General features: G+C 47.0%; 1 protein-coding gene across 5 annotated transcripts in view; it reads right to left on the reverse strand.

The window, feature by feature from the left end:
* Positions 1-18,107, reverse strand: part of LOC134348223 (phosphorylase b kinase regulatory subunit alpha, liver isoform-like) — a 180,406-nt gene that overhangs the window by 50,401 nt on the left and 111,898 nt on the right. For all 5 annotated transcript variants that reach the window (XM_063051276.1, XM_063051274.1, XM_063051273.1 and 2 more), the window contains 3 exons: positions 9,269-9,364; positions 8,168-8,275; positions 6,556-6,634 (listed from right to left, as the gene is read on the reverse strand). In XM_063051276.1, the coding sequence (XP_062907346.1) occupies positions 6,556-6,634; positions 8,168-8,275; positions 9,269-9,364 (283 nt within the window). The remainder of the gene's footprint in view (positions 1-6,555; positions 6,635-8,167; positions 8,276-9,268; positions 9,365-18,107) is intronic.

Below are 18,107 nucleotides of genomic sequence, written 5' to 3' on the forward strand. Positions count from 1 at the left end.
CTAGTGTACATGGATTTCAGCAAGGCATTTGATAAGGTACCCCATGCAAGGCTTATTGAGAAAGTAAGGAGGCATGGGATCCAAGGTGACATTGCTTTGTGCATCCAGAGCTGGTTTGCCCACAGAAGGCAAAGAGTGGTTGTAGATGGGTCATATTCTGCATGGAGGTCGGTCACCAGTGGTGTACCTCAGGGATCTGTTCTGGGGCCTTTACTCTTCATGATTTTTATAAATAACCTGGATGAGGAAGTGGAAGGATGGGTTTGCTGATGACACAAAGGTTGGGGGTGTTGTGGATAGTGTGGAGGGCTGTCAGAGGTTACAACGGGACATTGATAGGATGCAAAACTGGGCTGAGAAGTGGCAGATGGAGTTCAACCCAGATAAGTGTGAAGCGGTTCATTTTGGTAGATCAAGTACGATGGCAGAATATAATATTAATGGCAAGACTCTTGGCAGTGTGGAGGATCAGAGGGATCTTGGGGTCCGAGTCCATAAGACGCTCAAAGCAGCAGCGCAGGTTGACTCTCTGGTTAAGAAAGCATACAGTGTATTGGCCTTCATTAATTGTGGAATTTAATTTAGAAGCCGAGAGGTAATGTTGCAGCTATATGGTCTTAAGGTGTTATACTTAAATGCACGCACCATAAGGAATAAGGTGGATGATCTTGTTGTACAGCTACAGATTGGCAGGTATGATATTGTGGCCATCACTGAGACCTGGCTAAAGGATGCATGTCTCTGGGAGTTGAATGTCTAAGGATACACAGTGTATTGGAAGGATAGGAAGGTAGGCAGAGGGGGTGGCGTGGCTTTATTGGTGAGAAATGATAGTAAGTCATTAGAAAGAGGTGAAATAGGATCGGAAGGGCAGAATCTTTATGGGTTGAGCTAAGAAATCACAGGAGTAAAAGGACCCTGATGGCAGTTATATACAGGCCTCCAAACAGCTGCAGTGATGTGGACTACAAATTACAACAGGAAATAGAAAAGGCTTGTCAGAAGGGCAGTGTTATGATAATTGTGGGGGATTTTAACATGCGAGTAGATTGGGAAAATCAGGTCAGCATTGGATCTCAAGAGAGAGAATTTGTAGAATGTCTGCGAGATGGCTTTTTAGAACAGCTTGTTGTTGAGCCCACTAGGGGATCGGCTGTAATGGATTGGGTATTGTGTAATGAATGGGAGGTGATTAGAGAGATTGCGGTGAAGGAACTCTTAGGAGGCAGTGATCATAACATGATTGAGTTCACTGTGAAATTTGAAAAAGAGAAGCCGAAATCTGATGTGTCGGTATTTCAGTGGAGTAAAGGAAATTATAGTGGTATGAGAGAGGAACTGGCCAAAGCTGACTGGAAAGGGACACTGGCGGGAAGGATGGCAGAGCAGCAGTGGCTGGAGTTTATGCGAGAAGTGAGGAAGGTGCAAGACAGGTATATTCCAAAAAAGAAGAAATTTTCAAATGGAAAAAGGATACAACCATGGCTGACAAGAGAAGTCAAAGCCAAAGTTAAAGCAAAGGAGAAGGCATACAAGGAAGCAAAAATTATTGGGAAGACAGAGGATTGGGAAGTTTTTAAAAGCTTACAAAAGGAAACTAAGAAGGTCATTACAAGGGAAAAGATTAACTATGAAAGGAAGCTAGCAAATAATATCAAAGAGGATACTAAAAGCTTTTTCAAGTGTATAAAGAATAAAAGACAGGTGAGAGTAGATATAGGACCGATAGAAAATGATGCTGGAGAAATTGTAATGGGAGATAAGCAGATGGCAGAGGAACTGAACGAGTATTTTGCATCAGTCTTCACTGAGGAAGACATCAGCAGTATACCGGACACTCAAGGGTGGCAGGGAAGAGAAGTGTGCCCAGTCACAATTACGACAGAGAAGGTACTCAGGAAGCTGAATAGTCTAAAGGCAGATAAATCTCCTGGACCAGATGGAATGCACCCGCGTGTTCTGAAGGAAGTAGCTGTGGAGATTGTGGAGGCGTTAGCGTTGATCTTTCAAAAGTCGATAGATTCTGGCATGGTTCCAGAGGACTGGAAGATTGCAAATGTCACTCCGCTATTTAAGAAGGGGGCAAGGAAGCAAAAAGGAAATTATAGACCTGTTAGCTTGACATCGGGGGTTGGGAAGTTGTTGGAGTCGATTGTCAAGGATGAGGTTACAGAGTACCTGGAGGCATATGACAAGATAGGCAGAACTCAGCATGGTTTCCTTAAAGGAAACTCCTGCCTGACAAACCTATTGCAATTTTTTGATGAAATTACTAGTAAGCTAGACAAGGGAGATGCAGTGGATGTTGTATATTTGGATTTTCAGAAGGCCTTTGACAGGGTGCCACACATGAGGCTGTTTAACAAGATAAGAGCCCATGGAATTACGGGAAAGTTACATACGTGGATAGGGCGTTTGCTGATTGGCAGGAAGCAGAGAGTGGAAATAAAGGGATCCTATTCTGGTTGGCTGCCGGTTACCAGTGGTGTTCCACAGGTGTCCGTGTTGAGGCCGCTTCTTTTTACATTGTACATCAATGATTTGGATTATGGAATAGATGGTTTTGTGGCTAAGTCTGCTGATGATACGAAGATAGGTGGAGGGGCTGGTAGTGCTGAGGAAACGGAGAGTCTGCAGAGAGACTTGGATAGATTGGAAGAATGGGCAAAGAAGTGGCAAATGAAGTACAATGTTGGAAAGTGTATGGTTATGCACTTTGGCAGAAATAATAAACGGGCAGACTATTATTTAAATGGGGAAAGATTCAAAGTTCTGAGATGCAACGGGACTTGGGAGTCCTCGTACAGGATACAATTAAGTTTAACCTCCAGGTTGAGTCGGTGGTGAAGAAGGCGAATGCAATGTTGGCATTCATTTCTAGAGGAATAGAGTAGAGGAGCAGGGACGTGATGTTGAGGCTCTATAAGGCACTGATAAGACCTCACTTGGAGTACTGTGGGCAGTTTTGGGCTCCTTACTTAAGAAAGGATGTGCTGACATTGGAGATGGTACAGAGAAGATTCACTAGAATGATTCTGGGAATGAGAAGGTTAACATATGAGGAACGTTTGTCCACTCTGGGACTGTATTCCTTGGAGTTTAGAAGAATGAGGGGGGACCTCATAGAAACATTTCGAATGTTGAAAGGCATGGACAGAGTGGATGTGGCAAAGTTGTTTCCCATGATGGGGGAGTCTAGTACGAGAGCGCCTGACTTAAGGATTGAAGGGCGCCCATTCAGAACAGAAATGCGAAGAAATTTTTTTAGCCAGAGGGTGGTGAATCTATGGAATTTGTTACCATGGGTGGCAGTGGAGACCAAGTCATTGGGTGTATTTAAGGCAAAGATTGATAGGTATCTGAGTAGCCAGGGCATCAAAGGTTATGATGAAAAGGCGGGGGAGTGGGACTAAATGGGAGAATGGATCAGCTCATGATAAAATGGCGGAGAGGACTCGATGGGTCAAATGGCCGACTTCTGCTCCTTTGTCTTATGGTCTTATACAAGACCTTGGTCAGACCCCACTTGGAGTACTGTGCTCAGTTCTGGTCGCCTCACTACAGGAAGGATGTGGAAGCCATAGAAAGGGTGCAGAGGAGATTTACAAGGATGTTGCCTGGATTGGGGAGCATGCCTTATGAGAATAGGTTGAGTGAATTCGGCCTTTTCTCCTTGGAGCGACGGAGGATGAGAGGTGACCTGATAGAGATGTACAAGATAATGAGAGGCATTGATCGTGTGGATAGTCAGAGGCTTTTTCCCAGGGCTGAAATGGCTGCCACAAGAGGGCACAGGTTTAAGGTCTTGGGAGTAGGTACAGAGATGTCAGGGGTAAGTTCTTTCTATGCAGAGTGCGTGGAATGGGCTGCCGGCGATGGTGGTGGAGGCAGATACGTTAGGGTCTTTTAAGTGACTTTTGGACAGGTACATGGAGCTTAGAAAAATAGAGGGCTACAGGTAACCCTAATAATTTCTAAGGTAGGGACATTTTCAGCACAACTTTGTGGGCCGGAGGGCTGGTATTGTGCTGTAGGTTTTCTATGTTTCTATGAAATATTTCCTAAGGAAAGGACTTATACATTAAGTTTTCCCAATTATTTTCCATTTGAGAGAAATACAGCGCATGACATCATCGAATTTGGAATAAGCCTCTCTGCAGTAGAACAGATTAACATTTAATGGCATCTTCAAAATCGCTCAATGTTTTTTGGGATTACAGTTTTGCTTTTCTTGTTCTCTTCACCCTACCCTAACCATTTCATCCTCTTCCAATCACCCCCTTTATCCTGCACTGATCGCCGGTAGCTTATTGTTGTCTATGGTCAGGGCTTCAATCCTCCCACACTTAATGTTTCACAGATGCTGCCCTGTGGTAGGAAGCAGTTTCCACTGTCGATGCTGAGCTCCAGCTGGGCAGGAGTTTTAAGCTGCAGTCAGAAAATAGCACCAGATGACATAATATTTCATTCACTGAACAGATATTTGATCAGTGGCATCTGTTTCTCCAGCTCCAGTCCATCAACAGAATTGTTTCAGCCTGGGCTCATCCTTCTGCTCAAACAGCAAACGTCCTTTGTTCTTGCACTGCCCAGCCCGATTCTCTATTCTTTACCCAGTACACCCCTTCCCGCTCTTCCACCTAACAGGCCTTTGATCAGCATTCCAAAATCTTCATTCAAATTTCCTTCAGCCCGATTCTCTATTCTTTACCCAGTCCACCCCTTCCCGCTCTTCCACCTGACAGGTCCTTGATCAGCATTCCAAAATCTTCATTCAAATTTCCTTCAGCCCGATTCTCTATTCTTTACCCAGTCCACCCCTTCCCGCTCTTCCACCTAACAGGCCTTTGATCAGCATTCCAAAATCTTCATTCAAATTTCCTTCAGCCCGATTCTCTATTCTTTACCCAGTCCACCCCTTCCCGCTCTTCCACCTGACAGGTCCTTGATCAGCATTCCAAAATCTTCATTCAAATTTCCTTCAGCCAAACTACATCTTTAGCTACCGTGCATTGCTCTGAATTTTTCAACCCATTTATCTATGCTGGACATCTCTCTCCAAAAGCACTCTTAAACCTAGGGTACAACAGGTTCTGGTACATCGAATATAGAACAGTACAGCACAGTTACAGACATTCGGCCCACAATGTGTCTAACTAATTACATTAGTAATTAAATGCCTAACTGAAGTAATCTCTTCTGCATTCACGGCCCATCTGAGGGCCTCATAAACACCTTAAGTACCTCTATCACATTCATCTCCACTATCATCCCTACAGACAAGCACCCACAACTCTCTACGTAAAAATCTTGCGCGTTCATCTCCTTTCAGCTTAGCTCCTATCATGTTAAATGTGTCTCCTATAGTATTACAAACCTGAACCCTGGGAAAAAAAGACACCATCTGTGCCTGTCATAATCTTATAAACTTGCATCAAGTCTCCCCTTAGCCTCTGCTACACCAAGCTGATCCACCCTCTCCTCATAGCACATACCCTCAAACCTAGGCAGCACCCTGACAAGCCTCTGCTATACCCCCTCCAATACTCAACATCCTTCCTACTATACAGCAATCAAAACTCAATACAGGTGTCACAACCAGAGTTTGATAATGCAGCAACATTATCAGACATTCCTCTGGTGTCACAACCAGAGTTTGATAATGCAGCAACATTATCAGACATTCCTCTGGTGTCACAACCAGAGTTTGATAATGCAGCAACATAACACCTCGATTCAATGCTTTGACTAATAAAGGGAAGCAAGCCATTTGCCTTCTCTACCAGCCTTTCTGTGCAGCCACTTTCAGGGACTTGGACCCCAAGATCTGCCTGTACATTGACACTTACAGTGGTTTTACCATGAACAGTGTAATGCCCCTTTACAAGTGATCTCCCAGAGTTCCACACTTCCTTGTGTTTCTGTTTACCTCTGTCTCCTCCTTCACCCACCCCACCCCACCCCTGGCTCCACCTGCCTTTCCCTCACCCCTCCATATCACCTACCTGCCTCTGTCTCCCACTCCAGCCCTCCCACAACCCACTTGCCCATCATCCGTCACCCCTTCTCTGTCCACCTGTCACCTACTGGTCCCTGTCACCCCTTTCCCTCTCCCCCTTACATAGCCATCTCCCTCTCTACTCAGCCCGATGCAAGATCTTGACCTAAAACCACAGCAACTCCTGATGCTGCTTGACCTGCTGAGTTCCTCCAGAAAATTATGTGACTTTTTTTTTTGGTAAACCCTTGGTCGTCTTCCTGCTCAGTACCTTTAGCATTTGCCTCACCGTGAAATGTTTTCTTTAGAGATACATAGAGAGCACAAGTGATTGCTGTTGTCACTGGGGCACCATAATATTCAGGTATGGAACTTGGGCCATGCTTAAAAATTTTCATCAGAGATTGACAAACATTACATTTTTAACAATTTCTCCAGAAAAGGAGAGCTTAATAAGGAAAACAAAATATATATCTTTTTCTTTTTAGCAAAACTATAGCAACGTCAAGATTATGTATCGGAGAATAGAGTTCTGATGGTGAGCATATCTCACGGACCTTGGACAACAACATCAGGCCTGCTAATGGTAGAAAGTCTTCGATTTAACGGATCAATTTCTCCAGGAGCTAGAAATCCCTGCAAAACAGATGGTGACCAAATGAATGGTAGAAGTCAATCAACATTGCCCCATGGCAAGCAAGTTGCATCTTCCATGTTATTGGGGGGGGGCGGGTGTTGCTCTGCATCAGCAAAGCTGCTGCAAGTTACGTTTCACATTGTACCTGTCTCTACATGCACTTGTGCAAATGACAATAGACTCCACTTTGACTTTCCTAATGCGATGTTATGCTCTCAGGTTGATGACAATGAGATTAGCCTTCTGTAGGCAATAGGAAGAAATGATAAAGTCCGTGGGGAAGTTTTGCAGGTTTTATTAAAACGATCTCTGCATCAATCACCTGCATTGCACCTTCTCTGTAACTACAACACTACATTCTGCATTCTGGTACTACCTTTCCCTCTGAACTGTCTTCATGTACTGATGTATGGAATGGCATGGACAACATTTTTCACTGCATCTTGATACGTGAGACAATAATACACCTGTTATCAGCTTGACCAATATGAAACTTGGGCATAAACAGCAGCACTTGAGAGTAAAAGTCCTGTCTCACAGGATTCATACCATTTTTAAAGGCAGCTGTCAGTTTGTACTTGGCCACAATTCTTATCTACCTGCATCTTCAGAAATCTACAAGAAAGAAGTGTGTAGAATCAGTGACTGTCAGCTTGTGGTGGATTGAAGACTGGCTAAATGTTCCCTGGCAAAGGATTTTAGAGGATGCAGGACTGCCTGAAGGCTTCAGGTGTCTCCCACTTTGCACTACACTAATAATTGAAGTACAGGTGTTGGAGAATGATTCTCAAGGTTGTGGAGAAGGAGATGGAGCGATAGCACTAAGGATATGGACTTCTGGGGGAAAATGGGGTCCAGTTTTTCAAATTATGTTCTATTTGAGAAATTGTCTCATACACTAGAACTTTACTGAAGAGAGCTGGAGGAAGTATTGAGTGTTGATAGCAACAGATTTGAACTTTTCAATGCTTCAATTTTAAAGGTATGCAACTATACTCACAAAACAGAAGCACGGGAAGATGTATTTATTTTATTCCGAGCACAGTGATTACAGCTGTACTCTCTCAAAACATCTAAAACACTGTAGTGCAGTGAAGGAGGGGTAACAAGAGCAGAGCTGCAAGCTGATATTAATGATGTGTCCTGCTGTTATAAAATTATTGAACAGTCCCCAATAATATAAACCTCATCATGACCCTTGCATCTTATTGTTTGCCTGCTCTTCATTTTCTTTGTAACTGTAACATTCGGCATTCTGTGATTTCTTTTCCCTTGTTCTACTTCGATCTACTTATGTGATGAAATGATCTGTCTGGATGGCGCGCAAAACTAACTTTTCACTGTAACACAATATATATGATAACTAACAAAAGCAATTGTAAAGAATAAAATCACGTTTGATTCTGAGCTGAACAGCTAAAGGCTACTTCAATTAATCCATTTATGAAACACAAGGTGCACTACAGATTTGTCCTTTAGAAAAAAAGAGTGAAAGTACCTCACCAATATCACTAAACAGAAAAACTGCATACCTCAGAGAGGAGATTCCCAAGGATATACAAAGATTGTCCCCACATATGAGGCAATTTTCCTTTTGCAATTCTGTCCACAGAATGTGGGTTCTTGTATTCCTCATCCACCTGGCAACAAAGATGGTTGGTAATTATACTGTGACTCATGCCCAAACTGAAAGTTCAGAACTACCAAACCATATTATGTGTAACTATCAATAACGCCTAATGAACCGTGAAACAGCAGCAGTTTTAACAGGTGCCTAGTAACGTTGTGGAGACATCCATCTGGCAATCATTCAGAGTTTCCTCTGCAAACCTTCTGTTTTCCATGTTAAATGCTAAACCCCTAATTCCATAGAAAGGTGGATATCAATTGCAAAGGCTGGAATGGTTTAACAGTCGATCTATCACCAACAAATCAAAGTATTTACTGACTAAACGATACAGGGCGGAGTCGGCCCTCCGGCCCTTTCAGCCAGGCCAACCTAGCAACACCCAACAAACCCAATTAACCTTAATCTAATCAGGGACAATGCACAATGACCAGTTAACCTACCGTCTTTGGACTGTGGAAGGAAACTGGAAGACCTGGAGAAAACCCACCCATTCAATGGGAAGCAATATTAATAATAATGTAATAATTATTATAACCAAAACAGTAAAGGAGTTCTGCATAACACACTCATTTTATCAGACGTAACATCAGATCATCAGAGAGTTAAAGGGCAAAAGTTTAGGGGTAACATGAGGGGGAACTTCTTTACTCAGAGAGTGGTAGCTGTGTGGAATGAGCTTGCAACAGAAGTGGTTGAGACAAGTTCGATGTTGTCATTTAAAAGTTAAATTGGATAGTTATATGGACAGGAAAGGAATGGGGAGTTATGGGCTGAGTGCAGGTCGATGGGACTAGGTGAGAGTAAGAGTTCGGCACGGACTAGAAGGGCCAAGATAGCCTGTTTCTGTGCTGTAATTGTTATATGGTTATATCAATTGACTAAATTACACATCCATCCATAACTGTCAATTCAGACTGCAAACTTTCTTGGCAATAATGCTGTAATCTTGTTCAGTAAGATCATCTGCTCTGAGCTTTAGATTGGTAATGAAGGCATTGCAAACCTTTTCAGCAGGAACAGCGTACAGTTCTGGTATTAGCCGTATGCCATTCTGTTCCCTTATAAGAGTTTCTTCCAGGGCTTCTTTGTACTCTTCAACCTGTAACCATGTAAAAGAGAGTACTTATGGTGCCATATCACCCTTCCTGAACTGCTCCACAGCTTACCCAGTACTTCTACTGCACTCCTTCCTACAGTACTAAAATGGAAATTCTTTAATTTGTGGCACTGGAGTATAGGACTTCTATGCACAGAATAAATGTACATTTTAAAGCTATATGTGAGGTGGGAAATAGGTTTGCCACAATGAAAAGCAATTCTATCAAGTGTCATGGACTCACTAATAGAAGAGTGAAGAAGCACAGAAGAACGAAGCTCATTCTGTGCTTGCTCCACTGCAAATCTTAGAACCGATATATTAACGGGTTGTCCCATGGAGGGGCCAATGCACAGGATCAGAAAAAGCTGCAGAGGCTTGTAAACTCAGCTAGTTCCATCACAGGCCCTCGCCTCCGCACCATCGAGGACATCTTCAAATGGCGATAACTCCAGAAACCAATATTCATCAGTAAGGACTAGATCGGGTGGATGTGGAGAGGATGTTTCCTGTGGTGGGGGTATCCAGAACTAGAGGGCACAGCCTCAAATTTGAGGGCGACCTTTTATGTTTGTAGAAAGAAGATAAGGAGGAATTTTTTTTAGCCAGAGAAGGGCGAATCTGTTGAATGCTCTGCCACAGTGGGTGGAGGCCAAGTCAGTGGGTATACTTAAGGCGGAAGTTGATCATTTCCTGATCAGTCAGGGCATCAAAGGATATGGTGAGAAGGCAGGTGTATGAGGTTGAGTGGTTTCCGGGATCAGCCATGATTGAATGGCGGAGTAGAGTCGATGGGCTGAATGGCCTAATTCTGCTTCTATGTCTTATGGTCTTATGGACCCTGATTATCCACGACAAGCCCTCTTCTCATTGCTACCATCAGGGAGTATGTGTTTGAAAACAAACACTCAACATTTTAGGAACAGCTACTTCCCCACTGCCATCAGATTTCTGAATGATCCATGAACCCATGAAAACTGCCTCATTTTTTTGTTCTCTTTTTTGTGCGATGTATTTTCTAACTCTCTGTAATTTACAGTGATTTGATATATTTTCCTGTGCTTCTGCCGCAAAACAACAAATGTCATAACATGTGTCAATTACAATAAACTTATCTGATCTGATCTGCTATCCCCCTCTGTTGTTTCTGACCTGATCTGATCTGCTATCCCCCGTCATGTCTGATCTGATCTGCTATCCCCCTCTGTTGTTTCTGACCTGATCTGATCTGCTATCCCCCGTCGTGTCTGATCTGATCTGCTATCTCCCTCTGTTGTGTCTGACCTGATCTGATCTGCTATCCCCCGTCGTGTCTGATCTGATCTGCTATCCCCCTCTGTTGTTTCTGACTTGATCTGATCTGCTATCCCCCCTCGTGTCTGATCTGGTCTGCTATCCCCCTCTGTTGTTTCTGACTTGATCTGATCTGATCTGCTATCCCCCGCCGTGTCTGATCTGATCTGCTATCCCCCTGTCGTGTCTGATCTGATCTGATATCCCCCTCTATTGTGTCTGACCTGATCTGATATCCCCCTGTCGTGTCTGATCTGATCTGCTATCCCTCTGTCGTGTCTGACCTGATCTGATCTGCTATCTCTGTCTTGTCTGATCTGATCTGCTATCCTCTGTCGTGTCTGATCTGATCTGCTATCCCCCTGCATTGTCTGATCTGATCTGCTATCCCCCTGCATTGTCTGATCTGATCTGCTATCCCCCTGCATTGTCTGATCTGATCTGATCTGCTATCCCCCTGTCATGTCTGATCTGATCTGCTATCCCCCTGCATTGTCTGATCTGATCTGCTATCCCCCTGTCATGTCTGATCTGATCTGCTATTCCCCTGCATTGTCTGATCTGATCTGCTAAGCCCCTATCGTGTCTGATCTGATCTGCTATCCCCCTGTCATGTCTGATCTGATCTGCTATTCCCCTGCATTGTCTGATCTGATCTGCTAAGCCCCTATCGTGTCTGATCTGATCTGCTATCCCCCTCTGTTGTGCCTGATCTGATCTGATCTGCTATTCCCGTCATGTCTGACCTGATCTGATCTGCTATCCCCCTGTCATGTCTGACCTGATCTGATCTGCTATCCCCCCGTCGTGTCTGATCCGATTTGCTATCACCTTCTGTCGTGTCTGATCTGATCTGATCTGTTATCACTCTCTGTCATGTCTGAAGCACTTTTCCCCTGGAACATTAAGTCGTCAGTCCTGCATAATTCACTAGCTTGTGCTGTTTTCCTCTGAGAAGCCATTCCTCACAGTATCGAAAACAATATGCCTGAATGACGACAAAGGACTCATGAACTAACTGCCTGCACTTCCTGCTCTGCTTTTACGGCCAGCCATCTCCTCTCTTGCTGCATAACCCACTCGCTGAACAGTTACTGCATTCCAAAAGCTCCACAGCATCAGTGAAATATCGAATGAATGCAAGTGGAAGCACAGACATTACTGCTGTCACATGGAAAAGACTGTATGTGAAGAGAATGGTGTTGATAAAAATGAACAGGTAGTATACTGACTGACCTCTACCTTGCTGAGGGCAGGCGGCGACTCTCGGACACCTCCTCATACCTACCCCTCGAAGGGGACCCTTCTCTGGACCAGCATATCAGACCTCATCAACTCTGGAGAACTCCTACCCACTGACACCAAACTCGTAGTCCCCTTACCCTGCACTGTCTGATTCTACCACCCCTACCCAAGATCCACAAACCTGACTGTCCAGGTAGGCCTATTGCCTCCACCTGCTCCTGCCCCACTGAACTCATGTCCTCATTCCTCAATTCTGTTCAGTTCCCCCTTTGGTTCAGTCTCTTCCCACCCACATCCACGACACTTCTCACGTTCTCGATCCCCTCAGTAACTTTCCATTCCCTGGCCCTGACCGCCTCATTTCATCATGGATGTCCAGTCCCTATACACTGAATACCCCATTAAGGCCTTGAAACTCTCCGCTTCTGTATCAATGAAAGAACCAACTGGGTCCCCTCCACCACCAGCCTCCTCTGTCTGGCAGAACTGGTCACCACCCTCGACAACGAACGCAGAACCGGTCCCCACCCTCGACAACGGTCACGGAACCGGTCCCTGCCCTCGACAACGACCACGGAACCGGTCCCCACCCTCGACAGGGATCGCAGAACCGGTCCCCACCCTCGACGAGAATCACAGGACCAGTTCCCACCCTCGACACGGATCACAGAACCATTCCCCGCCCTTGGCGGCGACCGAGGAGCTGGTCCCCACCCTCGACAGCGACCATGGAACCGGTCCCCACCCTTGACGACGACCACAAAACTGGTCCCCACCCTCGACGATGATCACCAAACCGGTCCCCACTCTCAACAGGGATCACAGAACCGGTCCCCACCCTCGGCAGTGACCACGGAACCAGTACCCACCCTCGACGACGAACGCAGAACCGGTCCCCACCTTCGACAACGAGCACAGAACCAATCCCCACCCTCGACAGGGATCACAGAACCGGTCCCCACCTTCGACAACCATCACCAAACCGGTCCCCACCCTCGACAGGGATCACAGAACCAGTCCCCACCCTCGAGAGGGATCACAGAATCGGTCCCCACCGTTGGCGGCGACCACAGAACTGGTCCCCACCCTCGGCGGTGACCACAGAACCAGTCCCCACCCTCGACGACGAACGCAGAACCGGTCCCCACCCTCGACAACGATCAGCAAACCGGTCCCCACCCTCAACAGGGATCACAGAACCGGTCCCCACCCTCGGCAGTGACCACGGAACCGGTACCCACCCTTGACAACGAACGCAGAACCAGTCCCCACCTTCGACAACGAGCACAGAACCAATCCCCACCCTTGACAGGGATCACAGAACCGGTCCCCACCCTCGACAGGGATCACAGAACCGGTCCCCACCTTCGACAACGAGCACAGAACCAATCCCCACCCTCGACAGGGATCACAGAACCGGTCCCCACCCTCGACAGGGATCACAGAATCGGTCCCCACCCTCGGCGGCGACCACAGACCGGTCCTCACCCTCGACGGCGACCACAAAACCGGTCCCCACCCTCAACATTGAGCACAGAACCGCTCCCCACCCTCGACGTCGACCACAAAACTGGTCCCCACCCTCGATGGCGACCACAAAACTGGTCCCCACCCTCAACAACGATCCCTTTGGCTCCTCCCATTTCTCCAGATTCGAAGTGCAGCTATGGGCTCCTGCATGGGACCCAGCTATGCCTACCTCTTCATTGGTTACATAGAATAATTCAGGTTCCAAGCTTTCCCTCGTAATGCTCCCAACTCTTACTCCGCTACACTGATGACTTCATGCACCCATGCTGAGCTCTTCAATTTCATCAACTTTGCCTCCAACTTTCACCCTGCCCATGAATTCACATTCCCTATTTCTGACACACCTCTCCCCTTTCTTGATCTCTCTGTCTCCACCTGTGGAGACAAACTATCACTCGACACCTTTTATAAACCTACCAATGCCCACAGTTATTGTGACTATACCATTTCCCAACCTGTCTCCAATAAAAATGCCATTACCTTTCCTCAGTTCCTTCATCCACCACATAAGTTCGCTGAACACGACTTTCCTTTTCAGGGCAGAAGAGGGTTTCCCTTTCTCCTTCATTACCGCTGTTGTCACCCACAACACCGTCACCTCCCGAACACCCGTGGTCACCCCTTCACACCGATAGAGATCCACATGTCGTTACCCACCACCCCATGGTCACGCCTTCACACTGAGAGAGATCCTCTTGTCATTACTCACCACCCCATGGTCACCCCTTCGCACTGACAGAGTTCAATTTGTCGTTACCCACCACACAATGGTCACCCCTTCACACTGAGAGAGTTCATCTTCTCATTACCCACCACCCCACAGTCAACCCTTCACACTGATACAGTTCATCTCGTCCTTATTACCACCCCATGGACACCCCTACATGCTGAAAGAGATCCTCTTCTCCTTACCCACCACCCCATGGTCACTCCTTCACACTGATAGAGTTCATCTTGTCGTTACCCACCACCCCATGGTCACGCCTTCACACCGATAGAGTTCATCTTGTCCTCACCTACCACCCCACGGTCACCCCTTTGCACCAATAGAGTTCATCTTGTCGTTACTCACCACCCCATAGTCACCCCTTCGCACTGATAGAGTACATCTTGTCCTTACCCACCACACAATGGTCACCCCTTCACAGAGATAAGAGTTCATCTTGTCGTTACCATCTACCCCACGGTCACCCCTTCGCACTGATGGAGGTCATCTTGTCCTCACCCACCACCCCATGGTCACCCTTTCACACTGATAGAGTACCTCTTGTCGTTACCCACCACTCCATGGTCACCCGTTCACATTAATTGAGTTCATCTTCTCCTTACTCACCACCCCATTGTCACCCCTTCACACCGATAGAGTTCATTTTGTCGTTACCCACGACCCAATGGTCATCCCTTCAGACTGAGAGAGTTCATCTCATCCTCAACCACCACCCCATGCTCATCCCTTCACACCGACAGAGTTCATCTTGTCCTCACCCACCACCCCACGGTCACCCTTTCACACTAATACAGTTCAACTTCTTGTAACCCTCCACCACACTGTCAGCCCAACACACTGATAGACTTCATCATTTCCTTACCCACCAACCCCATGGTCACCCCTTCACACAGATAGAGATCCTCTTGTCGTTACTCACCACCCCATGGTCACCCCTTCACTCCGATAGAGTTCATCTTGTTGTCACTCACCACACCAAGATCACCCCTTAAAATTGAGAGAGTTCATCTTGTCGTTACCCTCCACCTCATGGTCACCCCTTCACACCGACAGAGTTCATCTTGTCGTTACTCACCACCCATGGTCACCTCTTCACTCCAAGAGAGTTCAACTTGTTGTTACCCTCCACACAATAGTCACCCCTTCACACTGAGAGAGTTCATTTGTCCTGACTCACCACCCCATGGTCAACGCTTCACACCGATAGAGTTCATCTTGTCATTACCCACCACCCCATGGTCACCCCTTCACACTGATAAAGTTCATCTTGCCCATACCCACGACACCATGGACACCCCTTCACACCGATAGAGTTCACCTTGTCTTATCCACCACCCCATGGTCAACCCTTCACATCGCCAGAGTTCATCCTGTCGTTACCCACCACCCCATAGTCACGCCTGCACACTGATAGAGATCCTCTTGTCATTACTCACCACACCATAGTCACCCCTTCACATTGATAGAATTCATCTTGTCCTTACCCACCACCCCATTGTCACCCCTTCACACCGACAGAGTTCATTTTGTCGTTACCCACCACCCCATGGTCACCCCTTCACACTGATAGACTTCATCTTGACCTTACTCACCACATCACGGTCACCCTTTCGCACTGATAGAGTACATCTTGTCCTTACCACCACACAATCGCTACCCCTTCAAAATGATAGAGTTCATCATGTCTTTACCCACCACCCCATGGTCTCCCCTTCACACCGATAGAGTTCACCTTCTCCTCACCCACCGCTCCATGGTCACCCCTTCACACTGATAGAATTCATCTTGTCGTTACCCACCACCCCATGGTCACGCCTGCACACTGATAAAGTTCATCTTGTCGTTACTCACCACCCCATGGTCACCCGTCCACACTGATAGAATTCATCTTGTCATTACCCACCACCCCATGGTCACGCCTGCACACTGATAGAGATCCTCTTGTCGTTATCCACCTCACCATAGTCACCCCTTCACACTGATAGAATTCATCTTGTCCTTACCCACCACCCCATGGTCACCCCTTCACACTGATAGAGTTCATCATGTCTTTACCCACAACACCATAGTCTCCCATTCACACCGACAGAGTTCACCTTCTCCTCACCCACCACTCCATGGTAACCCTTTCACACCGACAGAGTTCATCTTGTCGTTACCATCCACCCCACGGTCACCCCTTCGCACTGATAAAGAGGTCATCTTCCCCTTACCCACCACCTCCTGGTCACCCCTTCACACCGGTAAGAGTTCACCTTGTCCTCACCCACCACCCCATGGTCACCCGTTCACACCGACAGAGTTCATCTTGTCTTTACACACCACCCCATGGTCACCTCTTCACACCGAAAAGAGTTCATCTTGTCCTCACCCACCACCCCACGGTCACCCTTTCACACTAATACAGTTCATCTTCTCGTAACCCTCCACCACACTGTCAGCCCAACACACTGATAAAGACTTCATCATTTCCTTACCCACCAACCCCATGGTCACCCCTTCACACAGATAGAGATCCTCTTGTCGTTACTCACAACCCCATGGTCACCCCTTCACTCCGACAGAGATCCTCTTGTCGTTACACACCAGCACATGGTCACCCCTTCACACTGATAAGTTCATCTTGTCATTACTCACCACACCAAGGTCACCCCTTAAAACTGAGAGAGTACATCTTGTCGTTACCCTCCACCCCATGGCCACCCCTTCGAAGTGATAAGAGTTCATCTTGTCCTTTCCCACAACTCCATGGTCACCCCTTCACACCGACGGAGTTCAACTTGTCGTTACCCACCACACAATGGTCACCTCTTCACACTGAGACAGTTCATCTTGTCCTTACTCACCACCCCATGGTCACCCCTTCACACTGATAGAGTTCATCTTCTCGTTACCCACCACCCCATGCACATCCTTTCACACCGGTAAGAGTTCACCTTGTCCTCACCCACAACCCCACGGTCACCCTTTCACACCGATACAGTTCACCTTGTCCTCACCCACCACCCCATGGTCACCCCTTCACACTGATAAACTTCATCTTGTCCTTACCCACGACACCATGGACACATCTTCACACTGAGAGAGTTCACCTTGTCTTATCCACCACCCCATGGTCACCCCTTCACACCGACAGAGTTCATCTTGTCGTTATCCACCACCCCATGGTCACCCCTTCACACTGATAGAGTTCATCTTCTCGTTACACCACAACCCCATGCACATCCCTTCACACCGATACAGTTCATCTTCTCCTCACCTACCACCCCACGGTCACCCTTTTACACCGACAGAGTTCATCTTGTCGTTACCATCCACCCCACAGTCATCCCTTCGCACTGATAGAGTTCATCTTGTCCTTACCCACCACACCATGGTCCACCCTTCACACTGATAAGAGGTCATCTTCTCCTTACCCACCACCCCATGGTCACCCCTTCACACCGGTAAGAGTTCACCTTGTCCTCACACACTACGCCATGGTCACCCTTTCACACTGCTAGATTTCATCCTGTCGTTACCCACCACCCCACAGTCAACCCTTCACACCGATAGAGTTCATCTTGTTGTTACCCACCACTCCATGGTCACCCCTTCACACTGATAAAGTTCATCTTGTCCTTACTCACCACCCCATGGTCAACGCTTCACACCGATAGAGTTCATCTTGTCCTCACCCACCACCCCATGCTCATCCCTTCACACTGATAGAGTTCATCTTGTCCTTACTCACCACCCCATGGTCACCCCTTCACGCTGATAGAGATCCTCTTCTCGTTACCCACTTCCCCATGGTCACCCCTTCACACTGATAGAGTTCATCTTGTCCTTACCCACGACACCATGGACACCTCTTCACACTGATAGAGTTCACCTTGTCTTATCCACCACCCCATGGTCACCCCTTCACACCGACAGAGTTCATCTTGTCATTGCTCACCACCCATGGTC

This window comes from Mobula hypostoma, chromosome 6 (genome assembly GCF_963921235.1).
Source record: "Mobula hypostoma chromosome 6, sMobHyp1.1, whole genome shotgun sequence".
Taxonomy (NCBI): domain Eukaryota; kingdom Metazoa; phylum Chordata; class Chondrichthyes; order Myliobatiformes; family Myliobatidae; genus Mobula; species Mobula hypostoma.